This window comes from Colius striatus, chromosome 6 (assembly GCF_028858725.1).
Source record: "Colius striatus isolate bColStr4 chromosome 6, bColStr4.1.hap1, whole genome shotgun sequence".
NCBI classification, from domain to species: Eukaryota; Metazoa; Chordata; class Aves; order Coliiformes; family Coliidae; genus Colius; species Colius striatus.
The window spans coordinates 34,369,152-34,385,587 of NC_084764.1; the positions used below are offsets into that span (position 1 = coordinate 34,369,152).

General features: G+C 46.0%; 1 protein-coding gene across 2 annotated transcripts; it reads right to left on the reverse strand.

Annotated features, from left to right (window-relative positions):
• Positions 1 to 410: 410 nt before the first annotated feature.
• On the reverse strand, positions 411 to 14,472 carry L2HGDH (L-2-hydroxyglutarate dehydrogenase). Of its 2 annotated transcripts, none has more exons than XM_061998603.1 (8): positions 14,388 to 14,472; positions 11,215 to 11,377; positions 10,723 to 10,757; positions 9,044 to 9,211; positions 5,353 to 5,510; positions 3,630 to 3,761; positions 2,511 to 2,717; positions 411 to 981 (listed from the first exon to the last, which is right to left on the reverse strand). In XM_061998603.1, the coding sequence occupies exons 2-7, from the start codon at positions 11,369 to 11,371 to the stop codon at positions 2,522 to 2,524; spliced, it is 846 nt and encodes a 281-aa protein (XP_061854587.1). In that variant the 5' UTR covers positions 11,372 to 11,377; positions 14,388 to 14,472; the 3' UTR covers positions 411 to 981; positions 2,511 to 2,521. The 2 variants fall into 2 exon arrangements, with proteins under 2 accessions (XP_061854587.1, XP_061854588.1); XM_061998604.1 differs by having other exon boundaries at positions 2,487 to 2,717.
• Positions 14,473 to 16,436: the final 1,964 nt, after the last annotated feature.

Consider the following 16,436-nt stretch of genomic DNA (forward strand, 5'->3'; position numbering starts at 1 on the left):
TTTAGGACTGATGTTACAGGACGCTTGGGGGGAATAAATGTGTTTGTACGAAGCTTAATCAGAATTTCAAAAACTACCAGGTGCCATTCCAGGTCCAGATCAGGGTTAAGACCAGTTCTGTTCACTGCATCATTAGATCCATGAGAGAAACTGCTATGACGTGTGGCAGGCGCAGGTAAGATAAAGGTACTTCAGAAAGACAAGTTTGGTCATGTGTTCCCCTTTCAAATAAAGTGATCCCTATTCTATACAGCTATATCCTGCCTAACTCAGATGAGAACTGGCACATACCAGTGACACTCTGTAATTCAGGAGAAATACACAGGCCTTCCCAGCAATTAAAGCCCCAGTTATTTTAATCAGAACAGAGAACGACAGAGTTATTCATCAGCCACCCAAGGGAATCAGACTTTTAGGAAACAGAGGCTTTTAGAAAATATATTTATACATTTTCACACTCCATGGGCTGCAAAATTTATGTATGAAACCCCATTATCACACTTCTCTGGGGTTATTCCTTTAAAAAAGATTTACCACTAGCTCTAAAAATATAACCATTTCCAGAGTGCTACGCAAAGAGTCGTCATTTCAAAAGCTTCAGGTAAACTCTACCCCGAAATAATCACCTCTTGAGAGTGAGCAACACAGCAGGCTGCGCAGTTAGACGTGGTACATGGCTGCTGTACCTTAGTGCTCTTTATTCTGTTAATACACGTTAGGGCCACGCCTCGTGTGGGAGGAAGGTGCTTTTGCAATCCTTTTGTAGCATTTACTGTTGGCAGGCAACACTTGTGGTGGGGAGTGGAGATAGGGTTGTTGCATTGTGGAGATACAACTCTTACCCAGCACTAGGGCATTTTAGCTTTCCAAGTGTCTGAATCTCTGTCTAGTGTTACTGTGGCTCAGGATAACGACCAGAGTTTTTCCTTGAAGGGCTTATTATTTGAATGTCCAGGTTGTCTTTGTACAGGAGTCACGCTTCTGGTAAAGCAGATGTCACCAAGGGGAAGGAAAAAACAAAGACAAGAAAAAGACAGGTTAAGTCCTTCCTTTCTCCCTCAAAAGCAGCTCAGCTCTGTGCAGTACAAGCATGCACTGGCACACCTGACTCCTGTGCTCACACACTCCCTCATGCATGGCAGAGTATTGAAAGGAACTTTCAAACAAACAAACAAACTAAAAAGAAAATAGTATGGCAAATTGCCTGGCAGCAAACTCCCCACAATTATCTGTATTACCCAACATCCTGTGAACATCTGCTGCAGAAGCATTCGCAAGTACTTTGTCCCTGAGGCCACATAATTCTTTTTTGTAGCAATTATGTAGAACACACCAAGGTACTCAGCTAGCTTAGTGCCAGGCTTAACGTCTCTCTCTAGTTTAAAGCACGTTCTCCACACAGACATCCTTCCAGGTGCACCTTTGATAAAACTTCAAAACATCAGTAAGGGTTCAGAAGAGACACCAGCACTTTCTAGGCTGCCCTCTTGCCAGCCATGTGGGACACGGGAAGTCTTCCTGACTCACTGTTTGGGCTCCAAGGGAAGCAGTATGCAACATGACTCAATTCAGACAAGTTTCTGTAGCTTCCCTCCCTCTCATTTGCTCTTACAAAGACCATTTCCATTGGATTGCTCAACGTGTTGTACAAAGATAAGCTCCTTTTCCATTACCAGTATTCAAAGGAAAAAAAAACCCTGATCCCAAGCCACTGAAGTAGTTTCTGATCAGTGCTGACTTCCCAGACCTGAGTTAAATGAAAAACGACTGTTTATGTACACACTTTAATTTCAGCTCTATGAAAAAACAGAGACAGCAATCAGATAGAGCATATCTGAATTGCACATCTAAATTGACTTGGGTTTGGTAATCCCTTGTTAGGCTTATTTTTCTCTGAAATACTCTGCATTCATGTAGAAGGCTCTGAACAGTGTATTCAGTCTCTGATAAAGCCCTTAATTCCATATCAGCAGAACCCTTAAGCGGGTCTTATCCCTCTATCTCCATTACTTTAATGTAAGCTAGGGGCCTTTAGACTCCACTTTAAACGGAGTCAGAGAGAAAGCACACAGAGAACCATCCCACGCTTGTGGGTTTTCAGAGGACCCACTGCCTTCCCAGAGCCTGAGGAGGAGGCAATGTTTAGAGCACAGGCATGAGAAGACCATGTAGGGAACCCCATCACAGAGGCTCCTTCCACTCTGTTACAGTCCTCTCATGCTGCACCTGGCACCAGCCCCTCCACAGGTTGTTCCTGTTCAGGTGCACAACCCTTCTCTGTGCAAGGGCCTGTTGGATTCCTTCTAGGAGACAGCTGCATTGCACTGCTTCCTGCCAGGCACCAAAACTCCTTCATTCATGAAGCAGAGCAGCTGCGGGCCAGCAAACATCTCAAACGCTGCTCTTGCAAGCAACAAGTTGCCTGTTTGATCTTTGTCAGCAAAGGCTGCAGAGTTCACTAGGTGCAGACAAGCTGCTACACATACAAGAGGGGTAGAGCTGCACTACACCTGCCAGTCAGTCACAGGTCGAATCTTCGCTTCACTTCATCTGCGATCATTTTTGCGATGGCAAGGGAGGAGGTAGCAGCAGGAGAAGGGGCATTTCTGACATGGAGAATTCTGCTTCCAATATCTCCACTGCCTCCATCGAATACAAAGTCATCTACTAAATTTCCATCACTGTCCAGTGCTTGAGCTCTCACTCCAGAGGGACCCCTGCAAAATAAAAGAGAAGCTCACCATGAGAAAGAAAACAGTTTCTGCAGTCAGAAAATCAGTTGTGTCTGACCTTGAGAAGGTGCCCGGGGTAGCAGGAAGGAAGGCAGGCTGTGGAGTCAAAGCCCAGTCAGGCTTTTAGGGGAGCTCAGGGGAGTTTAACACTTGTGAGACAGAGTGGGAGATGTCTCACAGATGTTACCGTAAAACAAGGGCAGGTAGCCAAGCAGAGGATCTTCCTGGTTATGAAGTTACTCTCCTCCCCACATACACAAACATGCCCTGTCTTTTCAAAAAGGAAACCTTTTGTTCTGAAATAGCAAGTCTTGTCAAACATGAATTTCATGCCAATGGTATACTGCCTGAGCTGGACAACTCCCTTTTACCACGCACGAGCTTTTCTTATTCTGGGTTTTCTCCTTGCAAATATTTGGACAGTTAAACCACCCTCCACACACTTAAATGCCTCATCTTTCCTCACAAGTGACTTCAGCTCCTTAGCACTTCCAAATTCCTTTGAATTACTTTCCTCTCTCTTCACACAGTAAAAGGCTGAATACAATTTTACTGAGATGATTAAACTAAGTCAATATTCGCTCAGTAGCAACTCACAGTCTGGCTTCCCCTTTGAATTTCTTCAGTGTTTTGCTTTCTTTGTGAGCTCAGATTATGTTCAGGCTACTGACTGCATCACTAGGATAAAGAGACCCTTTCTTTCCAGTGAAAATGTCACAACTGTACATTTCAGCCTATGGAGAGTGTACAAAGTCATACAAACATCCATCAAACTTGCCTGCACACAAGCAGGCACTATACAAAAGGCCTTCCTGTAGACATTTTCTGTGCTTTGGTAGCACTCACAGCTACACTTGCTACTGTTAAAGAGAATAAAACAAGAAAAGTCTTCTTCACCTGAGTACGTCACTGACGGTGACCTCGGGGATGAACTTCTGCAGTTCCTTCACCTGTGCACTCAGGAAACAGGCTCTGTACATCTCACTCAGTCCATAAGACAAGTTCCTCAGCACAAGCTTCCACAACCCACTGGAGAGAGAAAAAGCAACTGCAGGAAGAACAAATCTTGCACAATAAATGCAGCTGTGTTTAACTCCAATGAGGTGGCAAGTCCAACTGCATGGCCAAAGGTGCCCAACATCAGCAATATGACTATATCTTCTACTCGACAGATGTGTGTTTGTCTTTCCCTGCCTCAGTAAACCTTGTTAACAGAGTTGCAGCATTGCTTTTACATGCTTTTTGGGGGGAATTATCTCTGAACTCTAGCTCTTCCTATGTCTAAGACTTTTCTCCGGTCCAATCAAAAGTCAAGAGACTTGAAAACCCACACCATGAGGGTAGACAGACACGCCGCTCGAGACTTTTCCTCCCCAATCATTCTGAAAAGATTGGCACACTCCTAAGCTTTCAGTCAACTAATCTTGCTATGTCTTTGCAAATCTGGTTTGCTTGCTTTGCTTTCCTCAAGCCTTACTGTACAAAAATATAGACAGTGATCAAGATCCTTCCAACTCTTTAATAGACTGCGTTGAGCTCTTTGCCAGAAAGCTATTTCCCAGTTCCCTGACCTGTTTTTCAGCCTCTCCTGGGATCTTCTCCAATATTTTCATGTTCTTTTTCAAGTCGAATTTCTAAAATTGAGCATTTGCTCTGTCCAGTCCCTCATAGAAAAGCAAGATTCCTCTCAACTTCCACAGATATTCTATTCATGTATGTTTGCAGTTTTAGCAACGATCCATAATTCCTCTGACATACTTTCTAAGTCAGCTTCCTGGACTGCATCACACAGGATCACAGAATGGTTGGGGTGGGAAGGACCCTCCAGAGCTCATTCAGCCCAACACCTTGCTAAAGCAGGTTCCCCTCAATCTAGGGGCACAGGAACGTGTCCAGGAGGGTTTGGAAACCTCCCGAGAAGGAGCCTCCACACCCTCCCTGGGCAGCCTGGACCAGGGCTCCCTCACCTCAACAACAAAGAAGCTTTTGCTTGTGTTTAAGTGGAACTTTTTGTGCTCCAGCTTTTTGTCCACTGCCCCGTTTCCTGTCACTAGGCATTACAGAAACCATCACCCCATCCTCCTGATAGGCTTGTTAAGTGTTGATGAGATTCCCCCTCAGCCTTCTCTTCTCCAGGCTGAACAGCCCCAGATCCCACAGCCTTTCCTCCTCACAGAGATGTTCCAGTCCCCTCAGAATCTTGGTAGCCCTCTGTAGCCTTTTGTAGCATTCATGGCCTTAAACATATATCCTGGACATTCTTTTATTAACGCAGCGTTTCAGACAACTCTGTGGTCTCCCTTCCACGCATCCTCTGCAAGTATTTTAATCACACTGTCTAGGTTGATTAAAATACTACACTGTATTGGACCAAAATCAGTCCAGGAAGAGCTCCACCAGTACCTTCCGACAAGCAGCCACATTCTCAGACCAGCTCAGACATGTCTTGGTAGTTAGATCACGTAAGTCAACTGTCCTGGAGAAGTGCACCCTCACCAGCACAGCTGCCTTGAAACACACCAAAAACTTGGCAAAAGTAGGCTTTTTGACAAGAACTAGCTTCCTTGGAGTCACAAGCTGACATTTAAATCACGGTGTTTAGCAGACAAGAAGACATTACCTGTATGTTACAGCATCTAAAAAGTCTCCAGGGCTGAAGTCAAACAATCTGTAGCCCTCTCGCTTGAAGGCCAGCACTGCGTTGGGACCCAGCCAAATGCTGCCATCCATTCTTGGTGTGAAATGAAACCCCAGGAAAGGGAAGCGAGGATTGGGCACCTGAAGTGGGACACAACAGTCATTACAGCTGTTACAAACCAGCTCTGGGAAACAGCCACATAACCACTGGAGTCAACAAACTCATCCAGGTAAGGGGCAAAACATCTGAGAGGGAGAAAGTAAGAGACTTTTACAGCCTGTTGTGTGAGAGAGTGAATAAAACAAACTGAAACACAGAAAACAAGTTGTCCTCCTGATAAATGGAAACAAGTGAAAAAGAAAGTCAATTTGCCATTGTATTTCCAATCACTACAACAAAATTGGTGTCATGTAACCATATAACCGGCTCCTGCACCGCTTCTTCTGCTTAGTTGTGCAATTGTAGCAGGTAACTAACTTGAAAACAGAGCAGGGCCAAGTAAGACTCCATCTTGGGTAAAAGCAAAACAAACAACCAGGAAGAAAAAAAAAAGTACACACGATTTCTCAGGGTATAAATCAAACCACAACAAAACCAATTCACCAGTAGTAATTAGACTGCAATAAAATAGGTGATATTAGGAAAACCTCCCCGTTCTGCAGGGCTCCAACAGCATGTAGTTAGCAAGCCTGATTAACGCTCACAGCATCTGCAGTTTCTTTTCTTGCTTGCTAACAGGATACAGTGTAATTGTGTGCAAAGACTGAAAGAAGGAAGCTGTCTATGTGCAGACACAAGCATTAAATTCTCACACCTCCTCATGTGCTCCCGCTTCAAGATCTTTAGCTACTTAGTAACGGTGACTGCAGAGGTGACACTAAAGAGTACTTCTCTTAGAGAAGCATTGTTATGACTGAAAAGTGCTTTAAGGCACTTTCATTTTCCAAAATAGGCTTTTATACAACCACCTCACAAACTGCATCCCATTTCTGGTAAGATATCACTAAGAGTCATGCAATTTTCTAAACTTATTACCATATTTGGCCATAACAACAACAAAATCAAAGGGTACAAGGTATCCTCACATAGACACAAAACAAAGCTGGACGGCACCCTCCCAACCCAGCCAGTTCCTCCCTCCCATCCCAAGACAGGATTCTGAATCATTCCCAGGTGAGGTCAGACAAACATCCAACATCCAGGTCCCAGGATTTCTCAGGGGTGATCTACCCCGGTGTTTATCAGGCAAACTGATATTCCATCTTTAGAAAGGCTGTATTCAATGTACTGCATGAATTAACTGACAAAAAAAAGGGGGTGGGGGTGGTGTCAAAACTGGTGAACTGTGTTCAGTGTTGGGCCCCTCACTGCCAGAGGGACACTGAGGGGCTGCAGCGTGTCCAGAGCCGGGCAGCGGAGCTGGGGAAGGGGCTGGAGCACAAGTGTGATGGGGAGCAGCTGAGGGAATGGGGGTGTTCAGCCTGGAGAAGAGGAGGCTGAGGGGAGACAGGAGCACTCTCTGCAACTCCCTGACAGAAGGTTTTGGTGAGGTGGTGCTCGGTCTCTGCTCCCAAGCTACAAGTGATAGGATGAGAAGAAAAGGCCTCAAGTTGCCTCAGGGGCAATTGGAGATGAGATGAAGAACAATTTCATCTCTGAAAAGGGCTGTCCAGTCCTGTCCCAGGCTGCTCAGGGAGGTGGTGGAGTCCCCATCCCTGGAGACACTCCAAAGCCACGTATCTGTGGGGCCAAGGGCCATGGGTTAGTGGTGGCCATGGCAGCGATGGATAAACAGTTGGACTATGATGAGCTTAAAGGTCTTTCCCAACCTCAACAATTTTATGATTCTATAAAATAAAATGCTACCCTAGGAATTCACCCTCCTTGCCTCCTACCTGCACTTTCTGTCTGGGACTGCTTTTCCTCTTCACACTGTCTATATTAGACGGTAGAAAGATTTCCCTTTTTCTCCCACATCTATTTTTTGTCACACAAAGCTGACTCAAGGATGAGGTTGAGAGGCAAACACCTAGATCTGAGCTTTGGGTATTAGTACATAAGAATAAACTCTCCACCTCAGTAATTCATTATTTACTGTTGTAAATAATCTGCCTACAGATTTATTTCATAACACAACGAAAGAAGGCAGGATTTTGCGGGCATGTGGCTGTCGTACTTCATGTTTCATTACTTACTGACAAAAAGTAGCAAAAACATAATAAAACAATTACAACTGGCAATAAGTGCCCACATGGTACTTCTACTAATTGCTTAAGAATAAAAAATATATATATCAGGCTGTCCTGTAGGAAAGGAGAGGGACTTTCTACAAAAGCATATGCTGACAGGACAAGGGAAACGGCTTCAAACTGAGAGGAGATTGAGATGAAGTATGAGAAGAGGTTCTTTCCTGTGAGGGCAGAGAGGCTATGGCTGCCTCATCCCTGAAAGTGTCCAAGGACAGGTTGGATGGGGCTTGGAACAACCTGGTCTGGTGGTGTCCTGGTTTAGCAAGGAGCAGCTTTTGCTTGGCAACAGGGGGAGCGGGTTGCAGTGAAGACCCGGTAAAGAGTTTGCGGTCTCTCCCCCAGCTCCTGGGTTCACACCCACCTCCAGCCCGGCTGGGCCAATCTGGCGCCTCTGCCATCACTATTTAGGGATGGGAATTTGAAGTGCTGGCAGGAGGTGTAAGAGTGATACAAGATGGAGGTGACCACGCGGACCCTTCAGCCAGAGAAGGAGGAAGGAAGGAGAAGCAACAGACCAGAGACCCCTCTGCAAGCCGTGGCGAGGATGCAGCTGTGCCCCTGAAACCCATTCAGGGCCATGGCAGGACTGAGAGCCACCAGCAGCTCCGTGTGAGTGAGCCCGGGCGGGCGAGGGACTGTGTGGGGAGACGGCCATGGCCCAGGCCGTGCTGGAGAGCCTGCACGCCGCAGAGCAGCCCCACACGAGAGGCAGAGAGGAGCTGCAGCCTTTGGAATGGGTGCGCGTCGGAGCAGCCCGTGCAGGGCTGCCATTTGTGTAAGGTACCCCATAGACTTGCAGGGAGGACTGGGTGCAGAGTCCACCTGTCCTGAGGAGGGAATAGACTGACTGAAACCCCCACTCCCTGCCCCCCAAACCCCTCCCCCCGCCCCCCCCAGGCCGTTCGGGAGTGGGGGGGAGGAGGTAAAAACCCCGGGATCAGGGCAGGAGGTGTGGCAAGAAGGTGTTCTTAAAAAGGCTGGTTGAACTCTTCATTGTTGTACCACTCCGTGTTGTTTTATTTTGGTTATGTTTTGGGTTTTGGGGATATGTTTTAGTTGTTGTATTAAATTATTTTCTGTTTTCTTCCCCAAGCTGAGTAGCCTGGTTTGTTTTGTCCTGAACTTTAAGAAGCAATTAAGCTCTCCCTGCCCTTTGGCAATTCTCAGCCTCTTTGGTACCTGAGGCTAATTGTGGTCTTTTGTTCCCTGATGGGCCTAAACCAGGACAGGTGGGAAGTGTTCTGGTCCATGGCAGGGGGTTGGAATGAGATGAGCTTTAAGGTGCCTTCCAACCCAAACTGTTATGGGCTTCTGTGAAAGCAACTGAGCCTCCGCCTTCCATCACTGCCTGCAGCCTGCCAGAAAACCCCACGGGATATTGCCCTCCTCAGAGCAGGCCGTGAAAGACAAGCGAGAGCACATACCGGATAGATATTTCCTTTAACCATGTAGCACTTCTCCGGCTTGAGCACCAAATAATCTCCCCGGAAGGGCACAATACGTGGTTCAGGGCTGCAGCCACTGATCTCAGACAGGCGGTCTGAGTAAAGTCCTGCACAGGTCACAATGTGCCGACAGGAGATTTCCTCACCCTGGGGAAAAAAAAGACCAAACACATAAAAATTCAATGTTTCTACTGAAAAATCACCCATCACCTATGACTCTTGGGGAAAAAAAATGAGTTAGCATCAGAAAGAAAACCAAGCATGGTTTTAAAAGGAGGTAAAACATTTAATTGCTTCATTTAGTTCTTTATAATAGACTTCTTTATATATGTATCTGGAGGATAACTACCCTAAAATGGCAGTTTATTGGACAGGTAAGACTGGAAGAATCTTTTTTACAGAAAAGGGGTGGGGAGGGGAAGAAAAAATAAACCAGAACATAAAAAGAAGTCCCCATAACACAAGAGCCTCGTGCATTACACAAGCACACTTATACAGGGCAGAAGCCCTGTCAGCAGTGAAGACTCTGCTCCTCCAGCAGACTAAGGGTCTCCCCGTGGCACCCCCTCACCTCTGCACCCCACAAAGCCTATGCCAGGCTACCTGCAGCTGCAGATTTCACCCCATGCACTGGCAGAGGTCACACCACTGAACAGGAGTTTATCCAGAAAGCTACACAAGCTCATAGCACACAGCTCAGAGAACCACAGAATATCATCTGGGTTGCAAGGGACATTAAAGCTCATTGTGAATGTCCCATGGGCAGGGACAACCTCCACTAGGCCAGGTTGCTCAAAGCCCCACCCAACCAAGCCCTGCTGTACAGAGAGCTGTCCAATATGTAAACATCTTACCATCTAAAGAAATACACACAATCACAAACTGTTATTTAGCTAACTCATAGTATTTATTTTCAAATACTATGGGTTTCTTTTTCTTCAACTAAAAATGTTTGCATAAAAATAATAAAATACAAATGACTTGGTGAGAGATTCTATGATTCCATGAATCTTACAGATTTTGGCAGCTCCTTTTGAATGAAAGAGCAGAAATAGAGCAGGAAAGCAGCAGCACTAACTTGAAAAACCACCACGGGAAGGTGAGGTTGGAGTTTTTGTTTCCTTTTTTTACCCCCAAGGAGACTTCAGATATTCTCTCCTGAAGGTGAAAAGATTACAGCTACATTTCTTGTGCAGCATTAACTGACTTGCACAGACAAAACCAGTAGATTTATCTGTTGTGGCTTTCTGATGACAAAATGATCCTAAATGCCTCCTTATCATTTTTATAGATGCCAAAGATCAAAAGCATACATCAAAAGAGGTGTTTCTCACCAAATTAAGGAGTCCTAAGTGAGTCATGAGAAACAACAGGCACAGGAATGTGCAAATACAGAAGACTAGGGACATACATAGTTAAACACAAGTTAGGCAGCAGAAAGTTACATCTCATTATTCTTCCCAGTACACAGTAAAATCTGAGCATGCTCATTGTTAAGAATGGATGGCAGTTGTTTCATAAAAGCAGTCCTAGATGACAGTGATCATGTACCAAACAAGAGCTTTTTAAACTTTCTTTTAGGGAGCTGATTAATTTGTCAATTAGAATGAGAGAAACAGCTTCCCCTTCAACAAATAAATCTTCAGCTTTGTTCTTACCTTTGAGTTCCGAACGAGGACTGGGTAATTTAGTCCTGTAAGAGAATTAGACAGGAGAACAGATTAATAGAGCATGTGAGAGAATGTGGGTTATGGAGCAACTACTGGACATAACTGATACTACTGGACATAACTGTACTTCTGAATTAACAAGGTTTTCTTCTTCCAAGATACAGACCCAACCCGCCTTTTAGGATAAAGAAAAGGCACTATCACAAGAATACACAAGCACTATTCAGCTAAATGGGATTTTAGTAGGAGCAAACAACTTCCTTCCTCAGTTTTACTACCATTTTCTTCCATTGGCTTTAAATGATTCAGCTGAAGGGTGATTTTGGAAGAAAAAAACAAACCCAAGAGCTTGCTTAATATTCTCACTGACATAATTCTGCCTTGAAAGGTTCAGAAACGTCATTTCAGTTAAAGCAACCGTGTTTTGAATAAAATCTTTGGTGTGACTGTAGTAAATGGAGGACAAAAAGCCTGCCTTACCCTCTTTGCTTTCTGAAGAACTTTCTTTAGCCATCTCCATGTTTGTAACTTCAAAATCAGTCAAGATCGTGCCACCTGCTTCCTGGAAGTCTTCGGCATAGGACTGGGCCACTTGCTTGTAATTCACAATGCCAGTGTACGGAGAATCAAGGGCCATCAGACCCTGAAATAGTAGTAAGCAGAGTGAAGGCTGTATGTGGACTTTGGTGTTCAATACAGAAATCATTTTATCTAGAACAACGTGTATTGCTCCCGAGAAGGGTGTACCATTGTATCCCCATCCCTGGCTGCTTGTTTCTAGTCCCTCCCTGTAACAGCTCCAGTCTTTGTGTTTGACGACAATCAACTTGGCAAAAGCTACTTCCCGTGGATTAAGGGATCATGTAACTACAGCACACACAAATCTTCTTCACAGGGCACTTAAATAGGTTACCTAACTTTGGCTTCAGCTAGTACGTACTTATATTTCACCATGCACTATGCAATTTCACCTTCAAATCACAGAATCACAGAATGGTGGGGGTTGGAAGGGACGTCTAGAAATCATCTAGTCCACTCCCTGCTCACTCACGTCCACCTAGATCAGGTCATGCAGAAACGTATCCAGGCGGGTTTGGAAACCTCCCAAAAAGGAGCCTCCACACCCTCCCCGGGCAGCCTGGGCCAGGGCTCCCTCACCTCAGCATAAAGAAGTTTTTCCTTAAGTTTATGTGGAACTTTCTGAGTTCCAGCTTTTGTCCATTATCCCTTGCCCTGTCACTGGAGACTACAGAAAAAAGTGTCACTCCATCCCCTTGACAAACATCCTTCAAATATTTGTAAGTATTAATGAGGGTCCCCCTCAGCCTTCTCTTCTCCAGGCTCAACAGACCCAGTTCCCGCAGCCTTTCCTCATAAGGAAAGATTCTCCAGTCCCCTGATCATCCTGGTGGCCCTGTGCTGGCCTCTCTCCAGTTCCCTGTCTCACTTGAGCCGAGGAGTCCAGCACTGGACACAGGACTCCAGATGAGGCCTCACCAGGGCAGAGTAGAGGGGTAGGAGAACCTCCCTCGACCCGCTGCCCACACTCTTCTTGATGTGGCCATTGGCCTTCTTGCCCACGAGGGCACATTGCTGGCTTATGTTTATTTGCTGCCCACCAGCACTCCCAGGTCTCTCTCTTGGTGCTACTCTCCAGCAGGCCAATCCCCAGCCTGTCCTGGTGCAGGGGGTTGATCCTCCCCAGGTGCAGGACTCTGCATTTGCACTCGTTGAACCTCACGAGGTTCCTCTCCGCCCTACTCTCAAGCCCGTGGAGATCCCACTGAATGGCAGCACAGCCTCTGGTGATGGGAGACTGGGAGCTCCACCTGCCGCACAGCTGCTGCCAGTGCCTCCTGTGAAGCCAAAAGCTGACACCCAGCACTGCCTGCCCTGCACAGCAGGCAGGCAGAAAAACCCCTTCCAAGTCAGTCAACAGCCTGGACTTGTCCCAGCCGAGAGCAAGGTTCAAGTCCAGTGTGCATCTAGAATTTTTAACATTTCTCAGAGATGTTTTACTACCTTTTTGGTATAGAGGCCCAGTTTCTCACCTAATTTTTAACATGCAAGATAGCATCACAGTATTTTCCTAGTTGTGGCTATAAAATAAGGATAGAATCATAGAATTGGTAGGGTTGGAAGGGATCTTTAGAGATCATCTAGTCCAACCCCCCCTTGCAGACTAGCAGGACTTCTTTACCTCAGAGAGACACCGCAAGTGTAACTGCACCTAAAGACTTTCAGCCACTTGGATACTACAGTAGCAGCAGTGTCCAGGACAACCAGAATGGTTGGTAAAAGTGTATCTTCCACAAAACCTTCCTCACCACTTGATACTCAGTGCCAGGGTTTATAACAGCACTGAGCTCGGCTCAGGAAACCAAAGCAAACAAAGTGAGACCCATCTGAATCTATTCACCTGCAGAAGCAAATGCTCAGCTGGATCTTGAACATGCAAAGAAGGTTTCAAGGAGTGGACACAAGATATTTATGGGAAGAGCAAAAAAAAAAAAAGGATTCCTCTCCAGAAAATTTTTGGCTGGAGCTCCAACCACTCACAAGCAATGAGTCATGCAGCTACAGCAATAGCAAGCTGCCAGATGAAACAGTGTGAGGAATTTACGTGCAGGTTTTCCTTTCAAGCAAAGATATACTAAACAACAGCAAATCTGTATTCCGTAAACCACCCACGTTTATCCTGCTGTGAAAATAAACAGGCTGGGAAGTGCTACCTAAAAACCACACATGTAGGAAGCAACGGGACTGAAATTGGCTTGATCCAAATCTGCACTTCAGATGGGAAGGAATTTTCATTGCTGCACTATTAAGCTTACTGTAAGTGAAATTAACTTCAGTAGGAAGAAGAAGAATCTTCCTAGGATACACTGAAGTATAGCAGCTCTAACCCGGGCAAAGGAAACCCTGCCTATCAACCACAAGAACATACAAGCAAGCACCTGCAAGAGGGAGGAGAAAAAAATAAAAGAAATCTCTCATTGTTGTTGGTGAGAGAATCATGGAGGGGTTTTATTTCTCAGCATCATCAGGGAGAACTTTATGTCTGCCTAAAGCTGGGAAAAGGATGGAGCTTGCACAACCCGCAGGCTCTGTCCATTTGCCTAAAAATTCAGTCCTGCACAGGGACTGAGGGACTACAGAGTCTCCTACCTGAACTCAAGTAATTCTGATTCTTTTGTAGGATTGCTTGCTCTGTAATTTGTGAATTGTGAAACAGCCAGAGCATCGTTTGCAATTAGCATAGCAGTAGCTCTTTATGACTTCAGCACACAGAGAAGTGATGAACTGTGAACTGACATGAAAGAGAATGAGGGAAGCAGGAGAAACTTGAACGGAAAATGTCTTCAAAAAGGATTCTGCAGGATCACTCTGTGCTGTGTTAGACCTGGTCTGACCTGTATGTGATAGCAAATGCCTATGAAGGGTTAGGCAGAGCTAAAAAGCTCCAGTAATAAATGGATGCATTTATTTTTGTTGACAATTGTATTTCTTCTGGGTTTTCAGGCTCTTTTGGACTTGTCATCCACTCAAATCACCTCAAGGCCAGAAACATACCTATCTTAAACTAAAAGAACAATGTCACCAGAGAAACTGAGGCCTCCAATGCCAAAGAAAAAGCCAAGCAAATCCCTTACCCTGCAGAAGGGCTCTTTTGCCTGTATTTCCTTTGGTCCAATCAGCTTCAGACCTGGGACGTTGTTCTGCAGCCCTCTCTCGTACAGAGCTTTGAGTCGTGGAATTTCATCTTGTTCAACGGCCACAATTAGCTTCAAAAGAAACACAAGGCACACCAGTGAGCAAAATACACAAAGCCAGTGCATGGTTGGCATCAAGCCCAAACTATCAAGCAACAGTGAATGAGTGAACTATAAATCAGGGGAGGGAAAATATGTTTTATGCCATTAGTTGCACTGGACTCTATGAAGATCTGCTGTTACCCAGAAAGCACTAATATACTAGCAAGAGTGAAAAGCAAGTGCTAAACTGTAGTTTAAGTTCCTGTCAATGGATAATACTTGCTACAAGTACATTGAGATTGCAAATCTCAACAGGAAAGAAGAGAATATGACTTTAAAGAGCCACTAGGATGCTCCCAAAAATAAAACCAAACTTAGCCTGAGATGCACAAATCTCAAACACTCTTGATATGAGAGCAAGGACATGTTCTGACATGGTGTCTAAACTCAGCTCCACCAGCTTCATTTCATTTAACCACATAGTCGGCTCACAACTATCACAAGAGATTTATCCAGACTATAAATTATCTGTGCCTTGTTTGCCCAGACTGTACAACTAGTAGGTCCAGCTCAGGTCTGGCAACACGGGCATCTTCGTGTTGAGAAGGCACCAAGTTCTCCAGGCCTGGGACTGCTTTGTGTGAAACAAGCTGTGAAGCCTCACCATCACCTTCCCTGGAATAAATACTGCTGGGAAAGGTTATGTGGAAGTACACAACCTCAGTGCCAGCAAACGACTAACAGTGCTGCTGGGTCAGTGCTAGCCCTGCCCAAGCTCAAACTGGCTCCCACAAAACAATTCTCAGAGCTTCAAATTGAGTGCAGGCTTTTAACATCAGGTGCATTGCTGAGCAAATCCACAGTGCCACCTTGTGACCAGCGCTGAGGCGTCAACACAGCACTGTCTGCACCACCCGCCCAGCTGCAGGGCTCACCAGCACTGCCACATCTGAACGAGCTTTGGCTTCTACCATTGCCTGGGCTACTTCACTTCAAGCCCCAGAGTAAGAGAATTATTATTTCAACACAGAAAGGGAGCAGAATTGAGTTGCTGGAAAGAATCATAGAATTGTTTTGGTTGGAAAAGACTTTTAAGATCATCAAGTCCAAGCCCTCCCCTCACCCTGCCCAGTCCTCAGCACCTCAGCTCCACGGCTCTGCAATAGCTCCAGGGATGGGGACTCCCCCACCTCCCTGGGCAGCCTGGCACAGGGGCTGACAACTCTCTCAGGGAAAAAGTTCTTCCTCAGCTCCAATCTAAACCTCCCCTGGTGCAACTTGAGGCTGTTTCTTCTTCTCCCGTCACTTGTAACTTGTGAGAAGAGACTGACTCCCACCTCAGGGAGTTGCAGAGTGCTCATGTCTCCCCTCAGCCTCCTCTTCTCCAGGCTGAACACCCCCATTCCCTCAGCTGCTCCCCACCACACTTGTGCTCCAGCCCCTTCCCCAGCTCCGCTGCCCGGCTCTGGACATGCTGCAGCCCCTCAGTGTCCCTCTGGCAGTGAGGGGCCCAACACTGAACACAGCACTCGAGCTGCAGCCTCACCAGGGCCCAGCTCAGGGGGACAATCCCTGCCCTGGTCCTGCTGCCACACCAGTGCTGACACAAGTCAGGATGCCCTTGGCCTTCTTGGCTACCTGGGCACACTCCTGGCTCATGTTCAGCAGCTGTCACCAACCCCATCAGGCCCCTTCTTTCCATCAGCTTTCCAGTCCCTCTGCCGCAGCCTTGAGTGTTTCCTGGGGTTGGTGTGGCTCAAGTGCAGGACTCAGCCTTGGACCTTGTTGAACCTCATCCCATTGCCCTCAGCCCATTTATCAAGAACAAATCAAAATGGCAGATTCACTCTGAAGGTCATAATTTCCAAAACTCATCTCTTGGAAGAAAAACCACAACCAGGCCTGTGCCATACATTGTAACACACATTGTACAGCCCCGGTTTTCAA

Bases quoted from the DNA above. Each gene is read 5' to 3' on its own strand.
- L2HGDH (XM_061998603.1), bottom strand. From the start codon at position 11,371: ATGGCCCTTGATTCTCCGTACACTGGCATTGTGAATTACAAGCAAGTG. The intron at 9,212-10,722 runs GTAAGAACAAAG...TTTTTTCCCCAG, and splicing joins TCCTCGTTCGGAACTCAAAG to GGTGAGGAAATCTCCTGTCG. The intron at 5,511-9,043 runs GTATGTGCTCTC...GTCCCACTTCAG, and splicing joins TTAAAGGAAATATCTATCCG to GTGCCCAATCCTCGCTTCCC.